Source organism: Caretta caretta, chromosome 15 (assembly GCF_965140235.1).
Source record: "Caretta caretta isolate rCarCar2 chromosome 15, rCarCar1.hap1, whole genome shotgun sequence".
Lineage (NCBI taxonomy): Eukaryota > Metazoa > Chordata > Testudines > Cheloniidae > Caretta > Caretta caretta.
The window spans coordinates 11,529,054-11,555,116 of NC_134220.1; the positions used below are offsets into that span (position 1 = coordinate 11,529,054).

Genomic DNA, 26,063 nt, shown 5'->3' on the forward strand with positions numbered 1-26,063 from the left:
TCCAGCCCTGTGACAGTGAGCAGGTGCACAGTGAATAGTGTCATGGCAAGCAGGAACTGGTTACTTTGGAGGGATGTGGGAGGGGATTTTGGCAAAAAATTGTAGATCCATCCAAAAATGCTAGGCTCTGCATTTAATTTAAACTTCATCAGAGAAGGAATATTAAACACCTAGTCATGTCCAAAGGCCAGGCCAATACTTTCATCAATTTCATGATGTTTATTGTTCATTGAGGAAAACAACAAGGGAAGCTATGGTATGATCTCTTCCTGCTGCAGACAGCATTACAGAGCTTAGTGCTGTCTCTGCCTTGCACTATTCCCCTGAAATAAAGAGACAGCTCATCATTACCTCGGTTACAGATAGTGCAGAAGTTGCTTGGTCCTTCACTGTGTTTCTTCAAATGATCTGCCATGTATGCTGCCCGCAAGTACTTTCCACACACCTGGCATGGAACTTTGTCTTCATGGCATGCTAGGTGTGAGCGCAGTCGGTCACGAGTGGCAAAGGAAGCATTACAGGTCTGCAGGTAGAAGGAGAACAGTGTGAGTCACCAAATCTACTGCAAGTGTTCATATAACCATATCTACACTACGTGACCCCCACCGTAAGACTCTCAAACCCTGCATATGGACACAAGCGACAATCATGAGTTAATTTTCCCCAAACAGGCAATCCAGGTTACCATCACACTGCAAAGGATGCAATGTTACTGCTCAAAAAGGAGCAGGCACCAGGATTAGGACTTGACATAAAGAAAGAAGCTTTGAAACAATATAGTCTGTAAAATGTGAGTAGAAAAACAGGTCTGAAACGTCTCAGCTCCTCATTGAAATCTGTGTTACTAAAACTTCACAAGTTATATTTAGTAACTTAAATAGATTTGCCATTGTCCTTCTTGAAAAGTCCACTCCAGTCACATTAGAGTCTATCCTAGCTCATTTTATGGTGATATCATAGTCACATAAGCCAGGCTCATGTCAATCCCTCTATTTCCTTCCTGCATTCACTTTGTGATCTCATCAATTTGACTTTAGTCTCTATGGCTTCCCCAATGATGTATAAACAAAGCATCAGAGACCAGAAAGTAAGGTTGGATTGACAGGATCACAGAGGGCACTACAGAAGGAGAACCATGTTGGCATCCATAGTCCAGAGAGACCTCAGAATGGCACTGTGTAATCTGTTTACAGTGGATAACTTGATCCCTGTTATGGTAGCATACTCCAGTTACTATTACGTAACAAGATGAACTTAGGGTAAAACAACAATAATTATAATTATAACTATACATGTCAACCTTGCAAAATTCTACTTGCCCATTCACACCAGGAGAATAATTTGACAGGTGAGTGAGACATCCATCCCCACCCGCATCATCATCATAATCGCAGAGTGTAGGCAAGCAGATTTTGTGTTTGGGCTAGTATGTTTTTGACAGTTTTGCAAGGCTGATCATATCATTAGCATACATGAAAGCAATCAAATCTTTACTAACATGTTAGAAAAAAATGCAATCTGAACACATTGCTCACATATGGAGGACAGAGAAAACCAGAAATATCAGAGCGACCAGCCCAATTGGATGAAAGCAACAAAATTCAAGGTTGCGCCATGACTGGCTTGTACCACAGCACCCTTTAGGTGAAATATTGAGACACATGGTTTATATCACAGCTCCCTAGGAGATTATATAAATCCAGTAAGTGATCTAGGGAATGATTTTTTGGCTTTTCAGAAGTAGTGGTTTACTTTTTAGGCAGCTGTTTCACTGTAAAGTAGATTTTGTTAGGATAACAACGTAACTACTGCACTGCAATTACAACACAGTAGCTTAAAAATAAATGAAACCGTCAATACAATAGAAGTTCATCTGTAGAATTTTACATAGCTGTCACTAAGTGCCTGATCCTAAGCCCACTGAAGTTATTTGAAAGGCACCTGCTGGCTTCAGTAGGCTTTGGATCAGGCCCTAAAGGGTCAATCTTGTGAGGTGCTAAGTACTTTATTTCAATGGAAGTTAAGGGTACTCTGCAACAAACAGAACACTCAGTACCTTGCAGGATCAGTCCCTAATATAGTTAAAAAAAAACAGTGATACAGACATGGATTGCTGTGATATATGGAATTTCACTGACCTCACTAGAGAAAAACTTGTAAGTCACAAATGATGAAGGGAAAAAAAGTAATTTCTTTAACATGAAAGAGAAAGAGATTTCTCCTCATATGAACTCTCAGGACACAGCGCTGAGCAAAATAGGTGTAGCTTTCATTTAGCAAAATGCTACTGGAAACAAATAAGTCTTTAAGTAAGGACTGTTCCAACAACAAATCAACCTGTTGGAAGTAAAGTTAACGTGTGTTCCTGAGCAGCGGAGCATGAAAGTCAAAAGCTCCATCACCAATAATTCAATATCAAGTGACAGCAAGCTTGTGTATAAATGCATTCGGAATATCTGGGCATCAGTTCTATGACACAGACACAAATCCTCATATGTTAAAATTAAAACTATCATCTATCCTACATTGAACATATCAAGTGGAAAGCTTAGGGTGGGAGTAATACAATCGTATTTCTGTTTGGTAATCAGTCTTGCTGCCAATTTTTACAGAGTCCATTCCTGGATAAGCTATGTACTGATCAGACATGCAAAAAAAAAAAAAAAAAAAGTCTAAAAAACAAAAATAAGGGTCCAGTTGAGAAAGCACGAACCAGTTTAGCTGAATCATACAAGGGAGACAGGACCAGGTTTGGAGAAAACCTCTTACAGTTAATATTAGTTAATGTTTGTAAAAGGCTTTAAAGATGTAAAGTGCTAAATGAGTGCGAAGTATTTATTATTAAGGTTATTAATAATAAAGGAAAAGTCCAGTGCTTTCCTATCAAACATTGCATAGGTAGATAAATAGACCAAAAAAGAATATATAAAAAAGTTTAAAATAACATTGTTTAAGAAATACCTCTTGAAGTTTCAACTTTTCTATGGCTGTGGATGTCTCTGAGCTTATTCCAGGATGGCTGCCATTTTCCTGCTAATAGGCAGGAAGTAAGAGAAATTAGGACAGGAAGAAACTCATTCTGCATTGAAATCAAGGGGAAAAGCACTGGATTTGGAATGCCAATTTTAGGTAAATTTCAATAAATAGTTTTTATTTGTATTTTTCAAATAAATGTAGCTTGATTTTTAACAACTTGTATTTTCCTTGTTTATTTAAATTGCCAGATGTTAACTAGGACTGTCAGCTGTGCCTTCTTCCCTGAGAAATAACGAACCTCTGATCTCTCTCCCCCATCTTTCCCCGATAGTTCAGTCCACATTACTTTCAAACCATCATTCCTCCCACCCTGCAGCCTGACGTTAGTACCAATCCCTACAAAGTAATCAACCCAGCAGGTAAAGCACCTCAATCCCATGTCAGGCCCCTAGGGCAACAACCTGAACTATCCCATTATGGCCAGCAAACTGACTTAGCCCTTCTCCCATGCCAAGCACTTAACTGACAGATTAAAAAAATTAAAATGTTACCAGGGAGAAAAAGTATCCAGAGTTCCATTTGGTGTCTGCCTTGGACACCAAAGCAACTTATTGGATTGGATTTCTCAGATTACCTGGCTCTGTAGAGAGCGTCCTTCCCCATTCGGAGTCTGTTTGAAGAGGAAGGGAAAAGGTGGAATCAGGTGCTTGTCTGCAGAGACAAGCTCTCTTTTTAAGTGAGGTAGGTGCAGTGTTGTGTGCGGACTAATTCTAACAGTGACCTGTATACGTGGCATTTAGCACATGGCCATCTCCTCCTCACCACAGATTCATTTCAGCTGCCCTGAAGTTATGTTTGTGTTGATGGCTCAGAATCCACAGTGCTGTGATACCACTTTGGCACCTCACGGGTATGCAGAGATGCACCTAGGGACTCAGGTAAGTGACAGACTGTACAGCACCGTTCTGAAGAACGTCTTTAAAATAGAGGAGCCTGGAAAACATTTTTCTCTTTGCCAAAACAATACTTCTCTTTTGTAATTACGATGGTTCAAGGATCCTTGTCACTTGTACATAACAGAATTCTCAAAGGAGCTCTAACTGCCACTAGGGGGAGCTAAATCAGCTTCACTGATTTTCGAGTGAAATCAAGGAAAAATGGTGGTGGGGTGTGGAGAAGCAACATACCAATATTGAGCTATTTTGCTCCTCCGTGCCCAAACTTGGTGACTAGGAAAGATAATTCTATGGGAGGGAAAGTTATTTCTCAAGAGATAACTAGAATGAAAGGCACATTAGTATATAGTATATATTTTAGATTTGAAACAAATTTACAGCACTGTTTTCCAGAATGATATCCTTTCTGTGGTGTGTATGCAGAGAAACGTTGCAATTCTGACAGGGTGCTGCCAAGTAGTTTTTGCAAAGACAGATAGTAGGTCTTCAACAAATCTTCTACATCTTATTTATATTAAATATTATGGCCACATTAAGTTCGAACAATTAAGCAGTCAAAAGTCAAGCACAAGCTATTGTTGAACTTGCAGTCTTAATTCTGTCACTATCCTAATAACCATTAATTATACCATTTTCTTATATAATATCTTGTGGCATTTTCTACAATTCTAGAGGTAGGAGATTATTCTAAGAAACTGTGCTCATGTAATGCATATATGTAAAGGGCAGAGTTAAGGTTGTGTGTTGAACCTTAACTTTTGTATTTCTTGACTTTTGAGTGCTCAATGCACCCTTAGATTTGCACGAATTTAGCTGTTTACATTTAATACTCCTAAATGAAAGAAAATTTCTCTGTTTCCTAACAGGTATCATTTAGCAAAGGACAATTAGTGATTATCAGTGTTACTAGTAAACTGCATACTTTCTGTAAGCTTCACACCAGCTGGCCAAAAAATGATGAGTTTCTGCTAGCATTGTAGGCTAAGTACACATGTCCATATTATATATATATTATATATATTATATATAGATATTTATACACACACAGTTAAGTGTGCATTTAAAAAAAAATCTTTAAGGCGTCCTCACTACATACAACTAGTCACCTTGTTTTTACAATAATTGTGGTTTGGGAATTCTTCTGATTTAACCTGATCTATAGCCTTTTATCATCTTAAGAAACTTAAGCCAATTTAAGACTTTAGATAGGTTTAAGGTGTTTAATTGGCTTGAAGGCCCTATGGCCTGATTTTCAAAGGTGCTGAGCTCCTACAACTCCCAATGAGGTCAATAGGAGCCTTTAGGTCAGGGGAGGACAAACTACGGCCCGCGGGCCATAACTGGCCCGTCAGGGCTTTCAACCTGGCTCGGGGATTGCCAGCCCCGTGGTGCAGCGGGGCTAAGGCAGGCTCTCTGCCTGCCCTGGCCCCACGCCACTCCTGGAAGCGACTGGCACCACATCCCTGTGGCCCCTGGAGGCCCCGTAGCTCCCATTGGCCAGGAAAGGGGAACCGCAGCCAACGGGAGCTTTGCGGATGGTACCCACAGGCGAGGGCAATGCATGGCAGCACTGCCTGCCCCACCCCAAACCCAGGAGCCACTGCCGGACATGCTGACCGCTTCCGAGAGCGGTGCAGGGCCAGGGTAGGCAGGGAGCCTGCCTTATCTCCACTGAGCTCTGCTGCCACCCCTCGAGGTAAGCGGCACTGGGCCGGAGCCCAAACCCCTCCTGTATCCCACACCCCCTGCCCTGAGCCCCCTCCCGCACCCCAACCCCCTGGCCTGAGCCCCCCCTGACCCCGCATCCCAACCTCTTGCCCTGATCCCCTTCCTGCAACTGCACCCCCTCCCGCACGCCAACCCCCTGCCCTACATTCATGGCCCTGCATACAATTTCCCTCTCCAGATGTGGCCCTTGGGCCAAAAAGTTTGCCCACCCCTGCTTTAGGCGCTCTTTATCTCTGAAAATCTGCTCATTGGATTACTTTAAACTGCAAAAACATCCCACAATCCCCCACAATTTGGAAGAAAAAACAGGGGCATGTGTCAGGAGACAGAAAAATGCAGGTTAAGAGGCAACAGTCAGACAGGATGGGGTTAGAATTTTTTAGAATGGAAAAATTTCTCCCCCACCCTCACGGACCTCCAAGAAAACTGATGGGATTTTGCTCCAACTTTCTGTAAAATTCACCTTCCTTCAGACACCGCACATGGAAAATTTTAGTCCAAGAAGCAAATATTTCAGAAATTTCCCATAAAGGTGTTTGAAGACGGGGGTCATAATGGAAACTGTTTTGCCTAGGTGCCTGTTAACTACTCTCCCACCCGGCCAGCAAATGGATGATAAAAGGTCAATCTTGATTTGGTTTTAAACCTTAATGGAAGACTTATTGTTTAACTATAAAGAACTATGTAAGTTGATATTACACTGCATTTCAAAGGATACTGTGCTGATGTCACCCATATCCTTGCTGAAAAAAAGCTTCCAGTTTTGCTCAGTGCAATGTTCTGAAGGCTATGTGATACAAAGAGCTTCACGGCAAGTGAAGTTAAATTATCAACTGTATTTGAAATTATATTAAAAAATTAAAGCCAGAATTTGAGCCTCTTGTTAGTGGCCACTGAACTACAGAAGAGAAAAAGGGCATCATTTGAGACAGCTAGGGACAAAGCAGCAGGGTAAGGTTTCCAGGGTGGGGACTGGGATAGAGCAGCAAGAAAGAACATCTGGTAGAGGGGGAGGGGAGACAGGAGGACCAGAGCAGCAGGAGATGCAACAGGGAGTGGTGGGGGGAGGGTAGAGAGAGGAATGTAAAGCAGCTGTCAGTTTGTTGACCGTGATTAGTTACAAACATATTTATCTCAGTTCACAATACATGATATTTCTATCAGTGTTTGATCATTCTTTGCACACATTACATTCATTGCCTTTTTTTTTTTTAAATAAAAAGATATAAACCCTCATTTATCCCCCTGCTCCTACCTGACACTTATGAGGTCTCTCCGACGTGTGCACCTGTTTGATGTGCCCATTCAAGTGGTCTGGCCTTAAAAAATATATATATGTATTTATATATGTATATTGACACACACACACACACACACATATATACTTGAAAACAAACATTAAAAATAGAAGCCACTATTGCATCCATTCCAAGAAAAGTTCTCTCTGGTGTGTCTGGGCTCCAGTTCATTCAAACAACCCATTACATTTTACTTCTGGAGACAAAGATCAGAAACAGTCAGAGCTCTACCCTGATCAATATCCTGCCATCCCTCTGCAAGGAAATACTGATCAGAATAAGCAGGAGATCTAGGTCAAATTTTTCATACTGGGATGCCTACAGTTGGACTTCTAAATTCATATTTAGACACCTAAATCAAAGTGATCTCAGTGTCAGAAGTGCTGAGCATTTTAAAGTCAGGCCACTTTGATTTAGGTGTCCAAATATGGATTTACAAAACCAACTTTAAGCACCCCAGTATGAAAATTTTGGCATGACATTCCACTTTTGTCTTTCAATTTCTTCATATATAACATGGAAAAAATACTGTCCTACCTCACAACTATGCTGTGAGGCATTATTAACATTTGCAAAGTACTTTGAGGGCCTCAGCTAGAAGATGCTGTAGAAGAGCAAATTATTATTGAAAGAAGTTAGTCCATTCCCAGTGATTGGTAAAGCTTGTTTTGAAGGAGGGAAGCCTGAATAGCTAATGATTTTCCCAGTGGGTGCTTCTCTGGGTGGAAAGAAAGCTTTTCATTGTATGAGGCCAAACCTGCTTGGAAACTAGTTCTCCAACTCTCCTCCCCCAACTTTCTAGTCTCAGCCAGTCAGAGAGAGCTGAGTGGAATTCAGTTCTGGAGACTGAAGACGGAGTTAAATCCACAGTTAAGCTGTTAAACCTGATGCCTGGGCAGGTGCGCTGGGGCTATTAAACTGGAAAGACTAATCAGAGGTTTAAACTCCTAGTACATACCTATGGACTTCAGGGATGCCCCCTGAATCAATCCTTGAACTAAAGGCATACTGTAAAGTTAAACGTCACACTTCTGTCTGATTTATTTTGTTTACACACTTTTGTATAACACTTAAGATTACTAAAACTAGAAGACTAGAGAAAAAAAAAAGATTCTCTATTTTTCAGTTTTTTATTTTACAAAAGCATGCAGACATTTTCACTGTTCCCCCTTTAACATTAGGCCCTGTTTTTCTGAACTCAATGGGAACACTGAATTTTCAGTACCTTGGAGAATTAGTCAGTTACTTTATTTTAGGCGTGGAAGTCTTTCAGTACAGCAACAGCAGGGAGATTTTTCTTTTATTAAAGTGTGATTGGAAAATAAAAACTGGCAGGGGATCTCAGGGGCAGGTACAGGACGTGAAAATACCTTTATCTTCTCATGGTGACTAGATTTCAAGTTGACGCTGTTTCTGTATCAAGTTTTTTGTCTTAAAACATTCCTGAACTTGCCAGTTATTGGCGAGCTCATCTTTATCACTGATTTTGTTTGTTTGTATAGCAAAAAGCCCTTGTCCTTATTACCAGAGCAGATTCAGCACGGTCAAAGGTTTTTAAGTTTCTATTCCTGGGGTATCTTTATTGAAAGCAGAATTCTACTGCTTACTGGTTAACATCTCAGTTCCTTCTCACCAGCCAGGGCAAGTGAAAGAGCTCAGATCCATTAACTAGGGATGTTGTAGAAGTAGGAAGGCTGGTGTTGACTCTTTTCCCTTATCTACCCTATCCTCAAATTGAACACTGAACTTGAGAAGGACCCAAGTCTCAAATTCATTCCTGAACTCAAACCACAAGATACACACAAGCCATATTAAGGCAGTATCAAAGATCTACTTGTTTGTGGGAGTTCACTTAAGTGACAACAAATATCAGCCACATTAAATGCACAGATCTTATGTATACTGCAGTGTAGAAACAGGATCCCCTTCAGGATGCTGTAAACACAAAGGACACAAAGACCATGTGTTAAAGAGATAGCTGTTGCCACAGACTTTGAAATATCAACTCTTCACTCCATTTATCCTAGTGTGTAATCACCCAGATATGAATGAAGTTAAGACAATGAAAAATGTAGACTGTTAATCAGAAAAAAGTCATTTTAAGATCTATTAATAGTTTGCACTTCAATAGCAACTTGCAGTGGAGGGCTTCAAATCACTTCACAACCCATAATTAAGCCTCTGAACACCCAATTATTTCAATACCCATTTCACAGAAGGGTAACTTGCCCACCATCACGACAAAACTGGGAATGTTACCCAGGACTCATCCAACTCCCCATTTTGTGATTTAATTACTAGTTAACTCTTTTACAGAGCTGTAAAATAGTCTCCCCAAGAAAGTGATGAAAGTCCCATTCCTTGGGGTACTTAAAACTAGCAGCGTAGGATTCTACACTGGTCCTCAAGAGGTAGACTAGATAACCTTCTGGGTCTTTTCCATTTATGATTCACACCAGTGTCCTCTTACCTGGAGAAGCCTTTTCCACAACTCTGGCAGATGTAGGGCTTTCCCACAGAGCCATCGTGAGACCGAACATGATAGGACATCCTGTCTTTCCGCTTGAACCGTAGCCCACACACTGGACAAGAATATGGCTTCTCGCCGGAGTGCGACAGCTTGTGCCGATTCAGGTGGTACACGTCCCGAAAAATCTTGCCACAGATCTCACAGGCCACCTGCTTCCTTGTCCTGCTCCTCTTTCGGGGGGCGTCAGGATCGTCCTGACCAGGCACCCCGTTTTCACCAAGCCTTGGCGGTGGGATGTCTATGTAACCCAACTGTAAGCTGGTCACCCCATGCTGAGCCTCATGCTGCCGCAGACGATTGGCGTCGGTAAACACTTTCCCACAGAGGCCACAAGGAAGGATGCCAGCCTCTCGCAGGCCCCCTGGGGTACCAAACATCATAGAGTCCAAGAGGTTTGCTTTGCGGGGACGCCCCCTGCCCCTCTTGGTGCCCAAAGTGGGGGCACTGGTGCCCACGTTCTGGAAGGGCGAGGCCAGCAGGGGTGGCGACAAGGGTCCCGCCACCATGGGCAGGCGGTCGACGCCTTGCAGGACGGGCAAGGAGGACTGGGCGGCGGTGAGGGCGGCCCGCGTGGCCTCGTCTTCGGGCATGCCGGCGATGCCGTTGCCATTGGGCGCCAGGCCGGCCCCGTTGGTCATGTCGAGGGGGAAGCCCAGGTCGGCGGCGCTGGGGCGGAAGAGCATGATGTCCGGGCGGGCGGGGGGCACCAGGATCTGCACGTTGGACTGCTTGATGACCTCCTGGCAGATGTCGATGACGGAGCGCATGAGGAGGAACTTGGCGGCCGTCATGAGCTCGGGGAAGCTCTCCAGCCGCACCACGATGCGCGAGGTGTAGGCGAAGTCCAGGATGTCCCCGAAGACCTTGGAGCTGATGGTGTGCATCTCCAGCTCCCGCCCGCCCGCCGCCGGCCCGCCGCCCCCGCCGGCCCCGGCCTCCGCGGCGCCCCCTTCCGCGCCGCCCCCGCCGGCCCCCTCGCCCAGCTGCGCGCTGAAGACCGACTCGAAGTACTCGCTGCAGGCGGCCAGCACGGCCCGGTGCGCCGGGAAGCTCTCGTCGCCCACCCGCAGCAGCACGTCGCAGAAGCGGCCGCCGTTCTTGCGCTGCTGGTTGAGGCTGTGCAGCATGTCGGCGCTGTGCCGGCTCACCTGGTAGGTGTAGCAGCCCGACGACGGGCCGCAGGCGGCGGCCTCGCTCACCCGCTCCATGGGGCTGCGCTGCCCCCGGCGGCCTGCAGGCGGCGCTGGCTCTCAGGCTGCCCGGCGGCGCGCGCCGCTTCCTCCCCCTCCCCGCGGCTGTCCGGGCCCGACGGCGGCGGCGGCGCGCGCTGCCTGCAAAGCGCGAGGGGATTTGGGGGGGGGGGGGGGGGGAACAAAAGGCTGAGGCGGCGGAGGGGCGCGCGCGCAGCACGGAGCTCGAGCGGCAGCAGCTGAGGCGGCGCGAGCTCGGCCCGGGCCCGGCCGCCACGAGGCGCGGAGGCCGCAGCGGGCCGGGGCGCGCGGCGCGGCTGCAGCGGGCAGGGCAGGAGGGGGCTCCGGGCTGCCGGCTCCGTCCGTCCCTGTGTGTTTGGAGCGGAGGAAAGATGGCAGCGGCTGCACTTCCTCTTGCACTTTCACCCCTGGGGGGAGGAGAAGGAGGGGGGCGATACCACCCCCCCCGACAAAAATCCAGCGGGGGCCCCCCGGCTGCTGTTCCCCGACCAAGCGCCGCCGCCGTCGGGCCCGGCCCCGGCCCCGCCTGCCTCGCTGCACCCGCACCAGGAGCGCCGGAAACTTTCCTCTCTTCTGGGGTTCTGACGCCCCCCACCCTTTTCATAGAGACCCCCCCTCCAGCCACTCGGGCTCCCCCCACCCCCCCCGCTTCCTGCCCCCTCCCTCCCTGCATCCGCCAATGCAAGAGCAGCCAGAGCCAGCAGGCCAGCCCCCACCCCGCCCGCGGGGGCTGGGGGCTGCAGCCTCCCCCCTCCCCAGCTGAGATCCTCCAATGCCGAGCCAGGAGCAAGGCCCCCGCCCGAAGCATATGGGGGGAAGGGGGCTGCACTCACCCCCTCCCCCAAACAACCAGGCTGCAGCTCGCCCCCCCTATCCACCCCGCCCGCAGGAGAGAGGACGGGGGGGGGGCAGCGGTCTCACCCCCCCGCAAGCGCAAAGCGTCCAATGCAAAACCCTCCCTCCTGGACTCGCTGCAGAGCGGCCCCCACCTATTCTCCCCACGCCTGAGGAAAGCTAATCCTAAAGGGACCAAGGGCTGCAGGGAGAACAGCCCCCCCCTTCACCCCACGCACTTAGACCTTCACTGTACCCCCTTCTGTGCCTGGGCAGGAAAGCTGGGCACAAGGATGGGGGGGAAGAGACAAAAACGAGTACAGGAGTTCGCTCCCAACCCAGGGCAAAATCCCTCCTGAGACGAACAATTGGGGAAGCGCTGCCCGGGGGCGGGGGGGGAGCTGCACGAGGCAGCCGATTACACAACCCCGCGTCCCTCCATGTTGGGGAAACCGGGACTGCCCCGGTTTAGCTTTGTACTGACCATTGGGATCGTGGAGCTGAGCAAGCCCCAAGATCCGTTCATGCAAGGCTCCCTCCACGGTGAGGCTGGGTTCCTCAGGCCCTGAGCTCTCACTACTTTGGTTTAATAAGGGGCTTTCTCTGGACTGGCTTCCTTCTGCCCTCAGGGTCTCTCCACGATAAAATCCTATTTTAATGGCTTCATAATAATTCAGTTCTGGATTAAATTTGACTTGTTCGGTCTTGGTGTGGGAAGCAACAGCAGTTTGTATTTGCACATGTTCCCCCTACTTCCACCACTCAGTTCACATTTTGTTCTAAGGAAGTATTTAAAAAGTCACAGGCTTCAAGTGTACTCTTCTACACTTGTGAAATTGAATTCGATCTGGTATTAAAAACATTCCCAGATGATCAATTGATAATTATGGTTTCTTCACTTAAAATGTTATACTGGGGAAAATATGGAACTTTGTTCACACAAGAACATCCCAAACTTTCAGTTTTTTTCCCCCAAGAGCTCAGACCAAAGCACATGTATAAAATACTGGTGGAGCTGAAAGAGCATTCTGGGTATTGATGTGCAAATGAGCACACCAAGCTTCCAACTTCCAAAACAGAGTTATTGTAATAACACTTAAGGCCATATAGTGCCCTCAATCCGTGTGCTGTATTTCTGTTGATGTCAGTGGGAGTTGCTTGTCTACACTGAAGGCAGAGAATTGTCAGTGTAGCTTTTTACCACTGGATCAAGGTTTGTGTATATTACATATAAACACATGCAGTTAGGCGATTTGACTATTTGGATTCAACTGTGACAAATCCACTTTAAATATTCACATGTTGCATAGATACTACATGCTAGTAATATTGTTCTCCAGATCTGTTTGCCAGTCACAGAAACAAGAGTACTCAATATAGTGAGGAAAAAATATTTGTATTTAAGTATACATGTCAGGCAGCAATTCACAGGCTTCACACACACAGTGCAAAGATAATCAGGAACTCACTATCTTTTCTGGTGAGTTTTAGTCAGTTCTGTGTCTTTTCCCCTGTGGTTCTGTTGGTTTATTTTTCTTTTTGCTTTATTCAGCTCCCTATTCCCTGACACGGTTCTTCTCACCCGGCTTCCTATTAAGGTTCCCCCCCTGCCTTTTCTTTGTCTCTCCTCCTTAAGGGGGAGGGGAGCTGAATTCCTGCTGCTGACACTCCACTTTCTTCAGAAGACCTTTCTCCAACTCCCATGGAACCTTCTGGTTCCAACATTCCATCTCTTCCGGCAAAGGGGCATCACCCAAAACATGCTTCCTGTTATTTGTTCGGAAAGTTAAATATTCAACTCCAAAGTGTTGTTATTTGTGGAAAGTGAAGCCAGTCATTCTTTCCATTAAATAGTGCACTGGATTAGCATTCTTCATACTCATATTCTAATTAATGTATCTTGCCTCTTAAAAGAAAAGGAGTACTTTAAAGATCATCACCTGCAGCCTTCTGCAATCCCAAGAGCAGCACAGAAATTTAACTGGTATCTTCACCTCTTTTACATGACAGAGGTTACTCTTGCAGTGTTAAGGCTGAGATCTAATCTATTTTATTTTCATCCTGTCACTCTTAATACCTTGGCCTTCATATATTTATGGTCTCTCCAGCTGTTAAAGCACCACTCATAAATACCCTCATGTAAAATGTAAAGCAGTTTATTCTTAATGCTAATATAGATTTAAAATACATACATGTTCTATCTCTATTTAACTTGATCACTTAATTGCTACTCAAGTTAACTTTATCCCAAGCTTGTTCTGTCCCAAACATAAACATATACAATCACAAGCCATCAACCTTCCCCTCCCTACCTTATAGTCCCCCCACCCAATCCTCCATCTGATCAACTGTCATTTCCCAACTGTCTTGGAGCTTTCTGAATCCAATATTTTATTCCCTTTATTAAAGGCATATCATCCACAAAGCTGCTTTCTTGCTGTTTAAACCAGAATAAACCCAAAGACTGAAGATTCAGAGGGTGGTGGGGGGAGAGAAAAAGAATATTGCTATCGATAGATGATTAATACTTAAATCAGTTAACAAATGCTCCATACATTACTTGTTTTTGTGAGCTTTGCACTTATTTATTAGATAAATATGCTTTTAATTAAAAGGATTCACCACTCACAGTAGAATAGATACTTGACCCATTTACATTGCTTTCTATGTATTTTTAATATTTATAAGAGTTCATACGAGACTACAGTGTCTGGCCATGACAGATTTATTGTATCAACATTGGAAGGTTAAATATATTTCAGGCTACCTCATTTAAGATGCAATATGTACTATTAGATTGTAGCAAATTAGCTGTTGAATAAGGCATGTTTGATAGAATTTAACTCCATTTCTTAAAATTTATATTTAAGACAAGTTGAGCATTATTGACCTGAGACTTGGAAGACTGAGTCCTTTATTCTTGAAGTGGTGGCTGCAATCTACCTCCCCACACCACATCGTGTAAGTACCTTATTTGAAGTATTATCATCCTGTAACTTGTTTACCTTCATCAGAACCAGCAAATTACTGGTTTGGTGATAATGTACTAATTGGAGTACAAATAACTAGTTTTATATTTAAAGGGTTCACACCCACCTTCAGTGCAGGGAGTTCACTTGCTTTTCCAGGTTGATCTCTCAGTCCATTTAAAAGAAAAGGAGTATTTGTGGAAAAAATAAGAAAAAGAAAAAAGAAAAGAAAAAATAAGCTTTCATGAGCTACAGCTCATCCGATGAAGTGAGCTATAGCTCACAAAAGCTTTTGCTCAAATAAATTGGTTAGTCTCTAAGGTGCCACAAGTACTCCTTTTCTTTTTGCGCATACAGACTAACACGGCTGCTACTCTGAAACCTTTCTCTGTCATGTTCTCCCTAAATCTCTCTTTCTTGATTATGTTATTTATTTTTTGTTCAATATCTTTTTGTCAGCAGAAAAAATTCTTCTCATCCACTTTATCCAGCTTTTCTCTGTTGCTCTCTTCCTGCTCCTATGTTGTCCCCACATCTTTTTTTGATGATTTTTTCTCTTTAGGTGCCCAGTCCCCAATCAAGCGCTATATCTTCTATTTGAATTGTAGCACACAGGAGTTTTATTAGCTTTTTAATAATAAATATAGTCTTAGCACATTTCCCAGTGGCCCAATTCCTGGTCACTTTACTCACACAGGTGTACCCATTAAAATCAATGGGACCCACTAATGTAAATAAGGCGGGTAGAATTGGGTCCTGCTGGGTGACGAAGGGCTTAATCCTCTCAAAGAGTTGTGCATCCTCAACTTTCATGGCTTTTGAGAATGCTCTGCACCTTGTGAGGTTGATTCAGTTATGATAACCTTTAAGTTAGTTAGTTGGACATTGTTCCACATGGATTACAACATGTTAGTGGAGTAATCCCTAACAGACAATTGAGTAATTTATAATAATGAGTAGTCATGTGACTTGTTTACTTTTTAATTCTGTTTCACTGAACTATATAGTAAGTATTTAGTTTACTATATGGTGACATATTTTCACTTTTAGTAACTCATTATATCTTTCCTGAGTTTTCAGTGAATTTAACTCCTGTCAAATACCACTGTTCTAATGGGCAATGAATTCAGCATTCATTACTTATTAGTAGGGCCCTACCAAATTCATGGCCATGAAAAACATGTCACCGACTGTGAAGTCTGATCTTCCCCCATGAAATCTGGTCTTTTGTGTAAAATCTGGAGCTTTTACCCTCTACTATACAGATTTCACGGGGGAGACCAGTGTTTCTCAAATTGGGGGTCCTGACCCAAAAGGGAGATGCAGGGGGGGTCACAAGGTTATTTTAGGGGGGTCACGGTATTGCCACACTTACTTCTGCGCTTCCTTCAGAGCTGGGCGGCTGGAGAGCAGTAGCGGTTGGCAGGATGCCCAGCTCTGAAGGCAGCACCCCACCAGCAACGGCACAGAAGTAAGTTTGGCAATACCAGGCCATCCTTACTTCTGCGCTGCTGCTTGCGGTGGCTCTGCCTTCCGAACTGTGCTCACAGCCAGCAGCCGCCGCTCTCCAGCTGCCCAGCTCCGAAGACTGCGCAGCCACCAGCAACAGTGCAGAAGTAAGGGTAGCAGTACCGCAACCCCCCCCCACAATAACTTTGTGTCCCTTGCACAGCTCCTTTTTGGGTCAGGACCCCTACAATTACAACACTGTGAAATTTCAGATTTAAAGAGGTGAAATCATTAAATTTATGATTTTTTAAATCCTATGACCATGAAATTGACCAAAATGGCCCCTGAATTTGGTAGGGCCCTACTTATTAGGCTGATTGTCACTTTATTTGTATTACCGTGGCACCAGGACCCCACTGTGCTAGGAACTGCACAAAGAGAACTAAGAGAATCCTTGGCCCCTAACAGCCTAGTTTTAGAGGTTACTGTGAGTTCATTATTTTTTGACAGGGAGGCATCCCATGGGAATGCTGATCCAAAGAGCAAGGGTTCTCAAGTTCTGTGGTATTGTGGATTGCATCTTAATACTGATGGTGGTTGGTGGTATACCAGCCCTCTTATTCACAAGCATGTGAACAGTTCTTCCCATTCAAGAGGGCATAACATTTCTGTGACAACTTTAGCAATTGTTTACATGGATTACCTGTTCTGTTCATTCCCTCTAAAACACCTGGCATTTCCCACTGTCCGAAGATGAGATACTGGACTAGATGGACCTTTGGTCTGACCCAGTATGACCCTTATTCTTGAAAAGTAACTGGGAGTATATGTAGGTATTTTAGTTGTCTTTAATGTGGTAAAAGTTCTTTTGAAAAATGTTAATTGCTTGTCTACTTTTGCTCTTTTCCATATCTTCCATTTATCCCCTGCCCTTGCTTTCACTGCACATGTTTCTTAGCTGGCTGATTTTGGTCTCCTTATTAAACTCTATACACTCCTCTGGAATTTGGTTCCTTCCTTCCCTGCTTCTTGGTTGAATCTCTAGATGCTACTGTAATACAGATAAATTGGTTCTACATTTTCTGGATTCCAGAGAATTTGGACTATATGGAATAAAAATAAGAATGGAAAACATTAATTTTATCAGTCCTATTATGCTTCCTAAGGTAAAGGGAAGGAATAAGTGTCTGATTAGGTCTTTCTTAAAGAAGTTTGAAAAACTTAATACTTTTGTTGAAAAGAGGGTATTTGAATGTATTAATATTCTTAGAACTTTGTTTTCCTGGATTCAAAGTCCTGTATTCTTAATGGTGGGTGTCTTATTGTCAATCTTAATTTTACTTATTTTGTATCCAGAAATTAATGTGAATGTGTGACAGGTAGATTGCTGGGACATGTATTTTAGTGATGTATAGTCATGTTGGTGCTTATAGAAATTTCTTATAGCAGTATTTCTCAAACTGGGGTCCCCAAGGGTACTCCAGGGGGTCCATGGGCACCACTGATCAACTCCTTCCCCTCTCTCCCAGTGCCTCGTTCACACTGGGGAACATTCCAGCGTGAAGGAGGTGCTGGGAGGGAGAGGGTGGAATAGGGAACCTGGTTCCGCGCCGTTCCTGGAAGCGCCCAGCATGTCCCAGCATAGGGCTGAGGGGAGCAGGGGGGGTCTCCGCACGCTGTCCCCAGCCTGAGTGCTGACTCTGCAACTCCCATTGGCCGTGGTGCCTGCAGGCAGGGGCAGCGTGCAGAGACCCCTTGGCCCCCTGCCTAAGAGCCACTGCCAGAGGGATGTGCTAGTCACTTTTGGGAGCTGTCCGAAGCAAGCGCTGCACCCCTCACCACCTCCCGCACCCCAACCCCGTGCCCAGCACAGAGTCCGCATCCAAACTCCCTCCCACACTCCACCCCTCTGCCCCAGCCCTGAGCCCCCTCTCGCACCCAAACTCCCTCCTGCACCTCACCCCCCTGCCCGAGCCCTGAGCCCCCTCCCACACCCAAACTCCCTCCCAGAGCCTGCACCCCCTCCTGCACCCAAACTCCCAGCTCAGAGCCCGCATGCACTCCTGCACCCAAACTGCCTCCCAGAGCCCATACCTCACACCCCATCCTGAACCCAAACTCCCTCCCAGAGCCCACACCCCCTCCCCGGAGTCCTAAAGTTTGAGAACTGCTGCACTAGAGCATTGATTGCAAAACCTTTTTACTCTCAAATGCCCCAAAATCTGATCTGACATGACCATGAGTGGCCATCTTAGATACAAACATTCTCTTTCTCCCGGTGTTCCGTCTTCCCTTCTTTCCTCACTTTATCCCTCCTTTCTGTGCTTCCAAAAAGTCTAGAGTGGAAAGGCTCTATTTTCAGTTACCTGAGTGGAAGGAACCAGTTTTTAAATCTGATCTCTTCATTTAGTCCCAGAGTGACCAGATTTAAAAACAGGAATCCTGTAGCAGAGATGGGAATATAATAGGATTGCCAACTTTCTACTTGCCCTGCCCCGCCTCCCGAGGCCTTGCCCCTGCTCACTCCATCCCCCTGCACCCCATTGCTCACTCTCCCCACCCTCATTCAGAAATGAGGAGTTCAGAGTGTGGGAGGGGGCTCCAGGCTGAGGCAGTGGGTTGGGATGCGAGAGGGGGTGAGGGCTCTGGCTGGGGGTTTGGGGTGCAGGAGGGGCTCCGGGCTGGCAGGTAGAGCCAAGGGGTTCGGAGCATGGGAGGGGGCTCTGGGAAGAGGCAGGGGGTTGAGGTGTGGGAGGAGGTACGGGCTCTGGCTGGGTGTGCAGGTTCTGGGGTGGGGCCAGAAATGAGGGGTTCAGGTAGGGTGACCAGATTGCAAGGGTGAAAAATTGAGACGGGGGTGGGGATAATAGATGCCTATATAAGAAAGAGCCCTGAATATCGGGACTGTCCCTATAAAATCAGGACATCTGGTCACCCTAGGTTCAGGGTGCGGGAGCTGGCTCCGGGCTGGGGCAGGGGGTTGGGGGGTGAGGGCTCCAGCTGGGGGTATGAGCTCTGATGTGGGGCTGGGGATGAGGGATTTGGGGTGCAGGAGTGGGGTCTGGGGTGGGGATGAGGGGTTCAGAGTGCAGGAGGAGGCTCTGGGCTGGGGCTTGGGGCACAGGGATGTGTGAGGGCTCTGGCTGGGGGTGCAGACTGGGGTGGGGCTGGAGATGAGGGGTTTGGGGTGTAGAAGGGTGCTCTGGGCTGGGACTGAGGGGTTCAGAGGGCAGGAGGGGGATCAGGGCTGGGGCGAGGAGTTGGGGCATGCTGAGGGAGTGAAGGCTCTGGCTGCGGGTGCAGGCTCTAGGGTGGGGCTGGGGATGAGGGGTTTGGTGTGCAGGAGGATGCTCCAGGCTTGGATCGAGGGGTTTGGAGGGCAAGTGGGGGCTCTGGGTTAGGGATGAGAGGTTGGGATGCAGGGGATGTGTGAGGGCTCTGGCTGCGGAGTGCAGATTCTGGGGCAGGGCTGGAGCTGAGGGGTTCAGAGGACAGGAGGGGGGATCAGAGTTGGGGTGGGGGCCCAGGAGGGGGGCAGGGGTGCAAGCTCTGGGTGGCACTTACCTCAGGCAGCTCCCGGAAGCAGCGGCATGTCGCCACTCCAGTTCCTGTGCAGCCAGGCGGGTCTGCATGCTGCCCCATCTACAGGCACTGCCCCAGGAGCTCCCATTGGCTGCAGTTCCCGGCCAATAGGAGCTGTGAGGGAGGCGCTTGGGGTGGGGGCAGCATGTGGAGCCCACTGGCTGCCCCTATGTGTAGGATCCAGAGAGGGGACATGCTGGCTGCTTCCTGGGAGCTGCACGGTGTGGAGGCTATCGGAGAGCCTGCCAGCTCCGTTGCACGGTGCCACCAACTGGACAGTCAACAGCCTGGTCAGTGGTGCTGTCTGGAGTCACTGGCATCCCTTTTCGACTGGGTGTTTCAGTCAAAAACCGGACACCTGGTCACCCTAGAATATAATCTAGGTGTTCTGACTCCTAATCCAGTGTCTAACTGCTGAACACACCAAGAATTGGGCATCCCTGGGCAGCCAAGCTACCTCTAGATAGATCTTCTCCATTTCATAAAATGTGTTAGATAGTAATGTAAGTAGGCAACAGTGCTTAATGTCTGACATTTACAGATTAACTAGTCAAGAAATGAAGATTATCTGCTCTTCTGAGTAGGAAAATGTATCAATAATTAACAGAGTGAAATTGGCATGAAAGATTAAACTCAATAAGAGACATGACAGAGTGTGTAACTACAGTGGCACACATTCATTTCTTATGGGGCTGAGCAGGCAGACAACTTTTGGCCTTGTGCCTCAAGACTTACCTAAATGGTTGGGTTCACTACAGAACCCTGTAACACTCCATTGTGAGCTTCCAGAGTGGTCCTTGTGTTAAAGGGAATATTTTTCAGCACTGTGAATAAACTACTTTTTCATTAAGGGTTTGCCTTTGCAGTTATAGAAAACAGTCATATAACTGAAGAAATTAGTGAACACAAAATGCTCCTTTAAAAATAAGTTTTACATATGACTATAAATAAGGCAGAGACTACAGACATTTACAGGATTATTAATTTTATAATCATACAATCATCATTGCATTTTACACCAGTTACCCAAAATCCTAAGATCCTTACTTAATTTACTCAAAAATGTCAATTGGCTTCTGTAAAAGTTTTACCTGCGTAAGGACCTTGGGCTCTGGCCCATTAAGAATAAGATTGTTTATAATCAGAGATTTGGTAAAACTTGTGTGCATATAATACATATCACCTATCGGTGTTATCCTACTCATTGCTGTGGTATCTGAATATCTTACATCTGAGGATCTAAAGTGCCATACAGGCATTAATGAATTAAGCTCAATACTGCTGCAGGGGAAGTAAGCATTATCTTTGTTGTACAGCAAGTGAAACTGAGGCACAGATAGGGGAAGTGACTTGACCAAAAATCACACAGAGTGTTAATGGTAGAGTGAGTGAATGGTAGAGCTGAGAATAGAAAATAGATCATCTAACTTCCACTCTGATTTTTTTTCCACAACACCCCCTTAATCTTTCATGACCCTAATGGGCTGTGGTTGTGTACCTGAATATGTGGTTTTATGCCTTGCAGTTCCTTATTCTAGCAGTCATGACTGAAACCACACCGTGTAATCCCTCTCAACTGTTTGACAGAGGAGCATCTGTTATTTCAGATACAAATTTGCTCCCCACCTACACCATCTTGTGATACCTTGCTTTCATTATCTTATATTATTGATAAAGTTTGATTAGAGAAGTTGAGATTTTACACAATGAGAGAGACAAGGTGGGTGAGGTAATATCTTTTATTGGACCAACTTCTGTGTGTGGAAGAGACATTGTTAAGCATAAGAGGTTCAATCTGTCCCACCTTGTATTTAGTTTTGACCTCTGATTACCTTCTCTATATCTGAAGAAGAACTTGGTGGAGCTCGAAAGCTTTCCCTTACACCAACTGAAGCTGGTCCAGTAAAAGTTATCCCTCATCTTGTCTCTCTCATATCCTGGGACCAATTTATTTACACTATCCAATTTCTACTACTCTTAAAGATACTTGTTTATTTTTTGTCTCCCATTTTGGGTCTTCATCCCTAATTGTGTCCCATGTTTAGGCACTGGGCGAGTTGAGAGGTTGATCATGTTACATAATTACCTCTGTAGTGGGGATATCACCCTGAATCCATTTACATTCATCAGAACTAACTGCCTTAGGGAACAGAACTTTCTCAGCTAAAAGTTTTGTTTTTCTATTAAAAAAAAAAAAAAAAGTAAGACAAGAGGCAGGTAAAGCAGCAACTCACATCCTCCATGGCCCCTCAGTGCAGGGAGATAATATGGGGCTCAGTCAGACTTTCAGGTGGATTTTTCAGTGTCTTTCTGACCCTTTCTCTCCTAATTTTCTCCCAGGTTCTATTGGTTTCTTCTTCCCTTTTTCTTTCCTCACGTCCCTAACATTGTGCTCTTGACACGATATCTAGCTTTCTGTTAACATTCCACCCTGCCTGTTCCCAGTCTCTCACCTTTTCAAGGGCCCCCTTATGTTGTCTCTGTGCTCTAGTAGTATCCTCTGAATTTTTGACTGCTCTGTTCCAGTTCGCCAGTTCTAGCCAATGCGCTGAAGGGCCTAATACCAACTGTGCCTCCATATGTCCATTCCCAACTACCCAATCCCCAACTATTTACTTCTTAAACAGTCACTTTCCGAGATGTCCCAACTGCCATTCTTACACCTGTCCATTTTCATGTCAGTCTTCCAATATCTTCTTTGGATTTAACTATTCAAATATATTTCCTGGTAGGCCGGCATCACACTAAAGAGAAAAAATATTACTCCGTGTGTAACCCATTATTAGTCTGCTTTGAATAAGCCTTGTTGCACTGTAAAAGGTTATGTTGCAGGCTGGTGGTGCTTGCCTGAAACACCATGCTCTGTTACTGTTGGAGATGTTGATCCTATTGGGAAAGGCTTAGGAGGGTTCCGCCAGCTCAGAGGCAGGTAGCTCCTTATTTCCCCTGGACATAAGAGAGATGAGTTACTTTCTGAGGGTCTAGGCTAAGCAGTTTTGAGGTAGGAACCCTAGGAGCAACTAAGCCTAAGGAACAAGCTTAAACAGAGCTATTGTTAGTATCTTTGTTAATTAAACCAAAACCTACAAAGGGGTGAGTTTTTAGCCAGATACAATATGTGCCCTTAAGTTTAGAACCAACTGGACAAGCACCTACACATGTATGTTTTACACCAGTAATAGAACTAGGAATTATTTGGTCCTGTGGGTTGGTTGTTATGTTAGTCTTAGTAATCATGTTTTCAGGATGGTTATTGACTTTTTTTTTTAAACAGGACAGGAAGTATCATGTGATCAGAGCTGTGGGGAGACACCCAAAGGTTTGGACTGTGTTTTTGTGCAGCACTAAGTCCTTGTGGTATATCAGAGACCCACAGGCCTCTCCACAAGAGCCACAGAACATACTTATTAGGTAAGAGGTGGGTGGGAATCCACTTTTAGGTAGTACTTTAAATTTATTTTAAGAGCTAGTGTAACCGCTCTTTGTAAAGCCCTCAGTTCCTTGGACTGCTTAAGAAACTAAATTTTCAATACACAATAAACCAAACAAGTATCTATAGTAAAGAGCTTCCCCTTTAAGGGATAGTAACTTTTCCTTTATTAGTTGTCCTCCAGAATCATTTGGCTTCCAGGTCCTGTGGATCCTCCCCTTAGGCTAGGGAGAGGTCGTTTAGCAGGATCACTTTAGCACTTCCTGGATCCCAATAGGACCAAGAAGCCACTATTTACCCAACCTGATCTGTTTTATATACATATTAGCTACAGCTGCCCTGCCCTCTTACCTTGAGCTCTGAAGGGGATTCCTCAGGGTCCAAGCTCCCTTTCTCCATGCAACATTTGCTTTGATTTATTTGGGAAACTGGGGAGGGTTATGCAGCCAAGAAGGCCTATTTTAAGGGCCCAGAGAGCCTGCACTGCTCATCACAGTCCACCTTTTTGTTTACTGATAAGATTTACAGATCCACCATGTCACTCATATGGAGGGAGATGTCTTCCTTTTGTAGTTTTAAAACCGTTATCTTTTTATGAAGAAAGATTTTGCTGTGTGCTTCAGTGAGACATTTAAAAACTCTCTCATCCAACCTTGAAATCTTCCTCATACAAATTGTCATAGTTTTATTGCCTTGGAATTGCAGCTGGAGGAAGAACTAAGAGTGGGGTCCCTAGGTGCTATGGTAATACAAACAACAGCCATAATAAGAAAAGGAGTACTTGTGGCACCTTAGAGACTAACCAATTTATTTGAGCATGAGCTTTTGTGAGCTACAGCTCACTTCATCGGATGCATACCGTGGAAACTGCAGCAGACTTTATATACACACAGAGAATATGAAACAATACCTCCTCCCACCCCACTGTCCTGCTGGTAATAGCTTATCTAAAGTGATCATCAGGTGGGCCATTTCCAGCACAAATCCAGGTTTTCTCACCCTCCACCCCCCCACACAAATTCACTCTCCTGCTGGTGATAGCCCATCCAAAGTGACAACTCTTTACACAATGTGCATGATAATCAAGTCGGGCTATTTCCTGCACAAATCCAGGTTTTCTCACATCCCCCCCACCCCCATACACACACAAACTCACTCTCCTGCTGGTAATAGCTCATCCAAACTGACCACTCTCCAAGTTTAAATCCAAGTTAAACCAGAACACCTGGGGGGGGGGTAGGTAGGAAAAAACAAGAGGAAATAGGCTACCTTGCATAATGACTTAGCCACTCCCAGTCTCTATTTAAGCCTAAATTAATAGTATCCAATTTGCAAATGAATTCCAATTCAGCAGTTTCTCGCTGGAGTCTGGATTTGAAGTTTTTTTGTTTTAAGATAGCGACCTTCATGTCTGTGATTGCGTGACCAGAGAGATTGAAGTGTTGTCCGACTGGTTTATGAATGTTATAATTCTTGACATCTGATTTGTGTCCATTTATTCTTTTACGTAGAGACTGTCCAGTTTGACCAATGTACGTACATTCATGCAATCACAGACATGAAGGTCGCTATCTTAAAACAAAAAAACTTCAAATCCAGACTCCAGCGAGAAACTGCTGAATTGGAATTCATTTGCAAATTGGATACTATTAATTTAGGCTTAAATAGAGACTGGGAGTGGCTAAGTCATTATGCAAGGTAGCCTGTTTCCTCTTGTTTTTTCCTACCCCCCCTCCCCCCAGATGTTCTGGTTTAACTTGGATTTAAACTTGGAGAGTGGTCAGTTTGGATGAGCTATTACCAGCAGGAGAGTGAGTTTGTGTGTGTATGGGGGTGGGGGGGATGTGAGAAAACCTGGATTTGTGCAGGAAATAGCCTGACTTGATTATCATGCACATTGTGTAAAGAGTTGTCACTTTGGATGGGCTATCACCAGCAGGAGAGTGAATTTGTGTGGGGGGGTGGAGGGTGAGAAAACCTGGATTTGTGCTGGAAATGGCCCACCTGATGATCACTTTAGATAAGCTGTTACCAGCAGGACAGTGGGGTGGGAGGAGGTATTGTTTCATATTCTCTGTGTGTATATAAAGTCTGCTGCAGTTTCCACGGTATGCATCCGATGAAGTGAGCTGTAGCTCACGAAAGCTCATGCTCAAATAAATTGGTTAGTCGCTAAGGTGCCACAAGTACTCCTTTTCTTTTTGCGAATACAGACTAACACGGCTGTTACTCTAAAACAGCCATAATAGAAATAGGAGTATGTTTTCCCACAGACTCATAATTTTCTGGCACCTGACTACTGATTGAAGGTTGTGTAACCCACTGGGCCTGTAATCTGCAGAGGACATGAGTTGTTACATTCTCCTCAGCTAGAGTTTTAGCTCAAGCTGCAGTGGCCTATGCTTTTAGTTACACTGGGAAATCCCTGGTTCAATCTCTGCAGCGCATCCGCTGCCTTGCAGTGGGCAATCATGATTCCCCAGCCTCTCTCCAGCCATGCCTAGTTGGTAGGAAAGAGGAAACCCTTGAAGATATTTTATTTTCTCTTAATGTCTCTGAAGCAACTGGAGCTGCTCTTTGACTGGCGTGTTTCCATTCCCCCCTCCCCGTGCAGGTTGCCAAGCAAAGGCACCTAGTAGGAGGTTGGAGACTGAGCGAAGGATAGGAGCAGGCGGGGGGACAGCTTCCCTCCAGTGTTGTGCCAGGGCATCTCTAGGGTGGCCCACTCTAACCACACGGCAGACAGCGCAGCGTGCCAGCTACCCACATCCCACGCCTTGAGGCTTAGGTGAGGCCTAGGGAGGCTGCGCGGCGCAGAGGGCGGTGCTGACGCCTAGGGGGCGCTATGGCGCTCCGCCCGCAGACCCACTAGCTCTGTGACTTTGAGGCTCGTCCTCCTCGGCTTGGAGAGGCGGTTTTATGAGAGGGAGGGGCTAGGGCGCAGTTTCGTGTGCGGGCGGGGCTCTCCTCTGGAGGCGGTGGCTTTGGGGAGAGGCGGAGTTATCTGCCGGAGCGTGGGTAGGACTTTGGGCGTGGCTTTGGCTCGTAAGTGGGCGGGGCTATGTTCCGGCGGTGGCCGGCTCCTTCGGCCTGCTGTGGG

At 45.7% G+C, this 26,063-nt stretch overlaps 1 protein-coding gene and 1 long non-coding RNA gene across 8 annotated transcripts in view; one reads left to right on the top strand and one right to left on the bottom strand.

The window, feature by feature from the left end:
* The window catches only part of PATZ1 (POZ/BTB and AT hook containing zinc finger 1), a 24,171-nt gene extending 13,348 nt beyond the window's left edge, over positions 1 to 10,823 (bottom strand). The window contains exons 1-5 of one of the 7 annotated variants that reach the window (XM_075120235.1): positions 9,429 to 10,823; positions 6,916 to 6,979; positions 3,611 to 3,646; positions 2,962 to 3,033; positions 352 to 523 (exon numbers count right to left, since the gene is read on the bottom strand). In XM_075120235.1, coding sequence (XP_074976336.1) covers positions 352 to 523; positions 2,962 to 3,033; positions 3,611 to 3,646; positions 6,916 to 6,979; positions 9,429 to 10,696 — 1,612 coding nt within the window. In that variant the 5' untranslated portion in view covers positions 10,697 to 10,823. The remainder of the gene's footprint in view (positions 1 to 351; positions 524 to 2,961; positions 3,034 to 3,610; positions 3,647 to 6,915; positions 6,980 to 9,428) is intronic. The other 6 variants (XM_075120233.1, XM_075120234.1, XM_048822002.2 and 3 more) reach the window with 6 other exon arrangements.
* Positions 10,506 to 25,781, top strand: LOC125623145 (uncharacterized). Its single transcript, XR_012665191.1, has 4 exons — positions 10,506 to 10,639; positions 14,404 to 14,494; positions 22,808 to 22,944; positions 25,578 to 25,781. It is a non-coding gene; the product is annotated as an uncharacterized LOC125623145 (long non-coding RNA).
* The last annotated feature ends 282 nt before the right edge of the window (positions 25,782 to 26,063 follow it).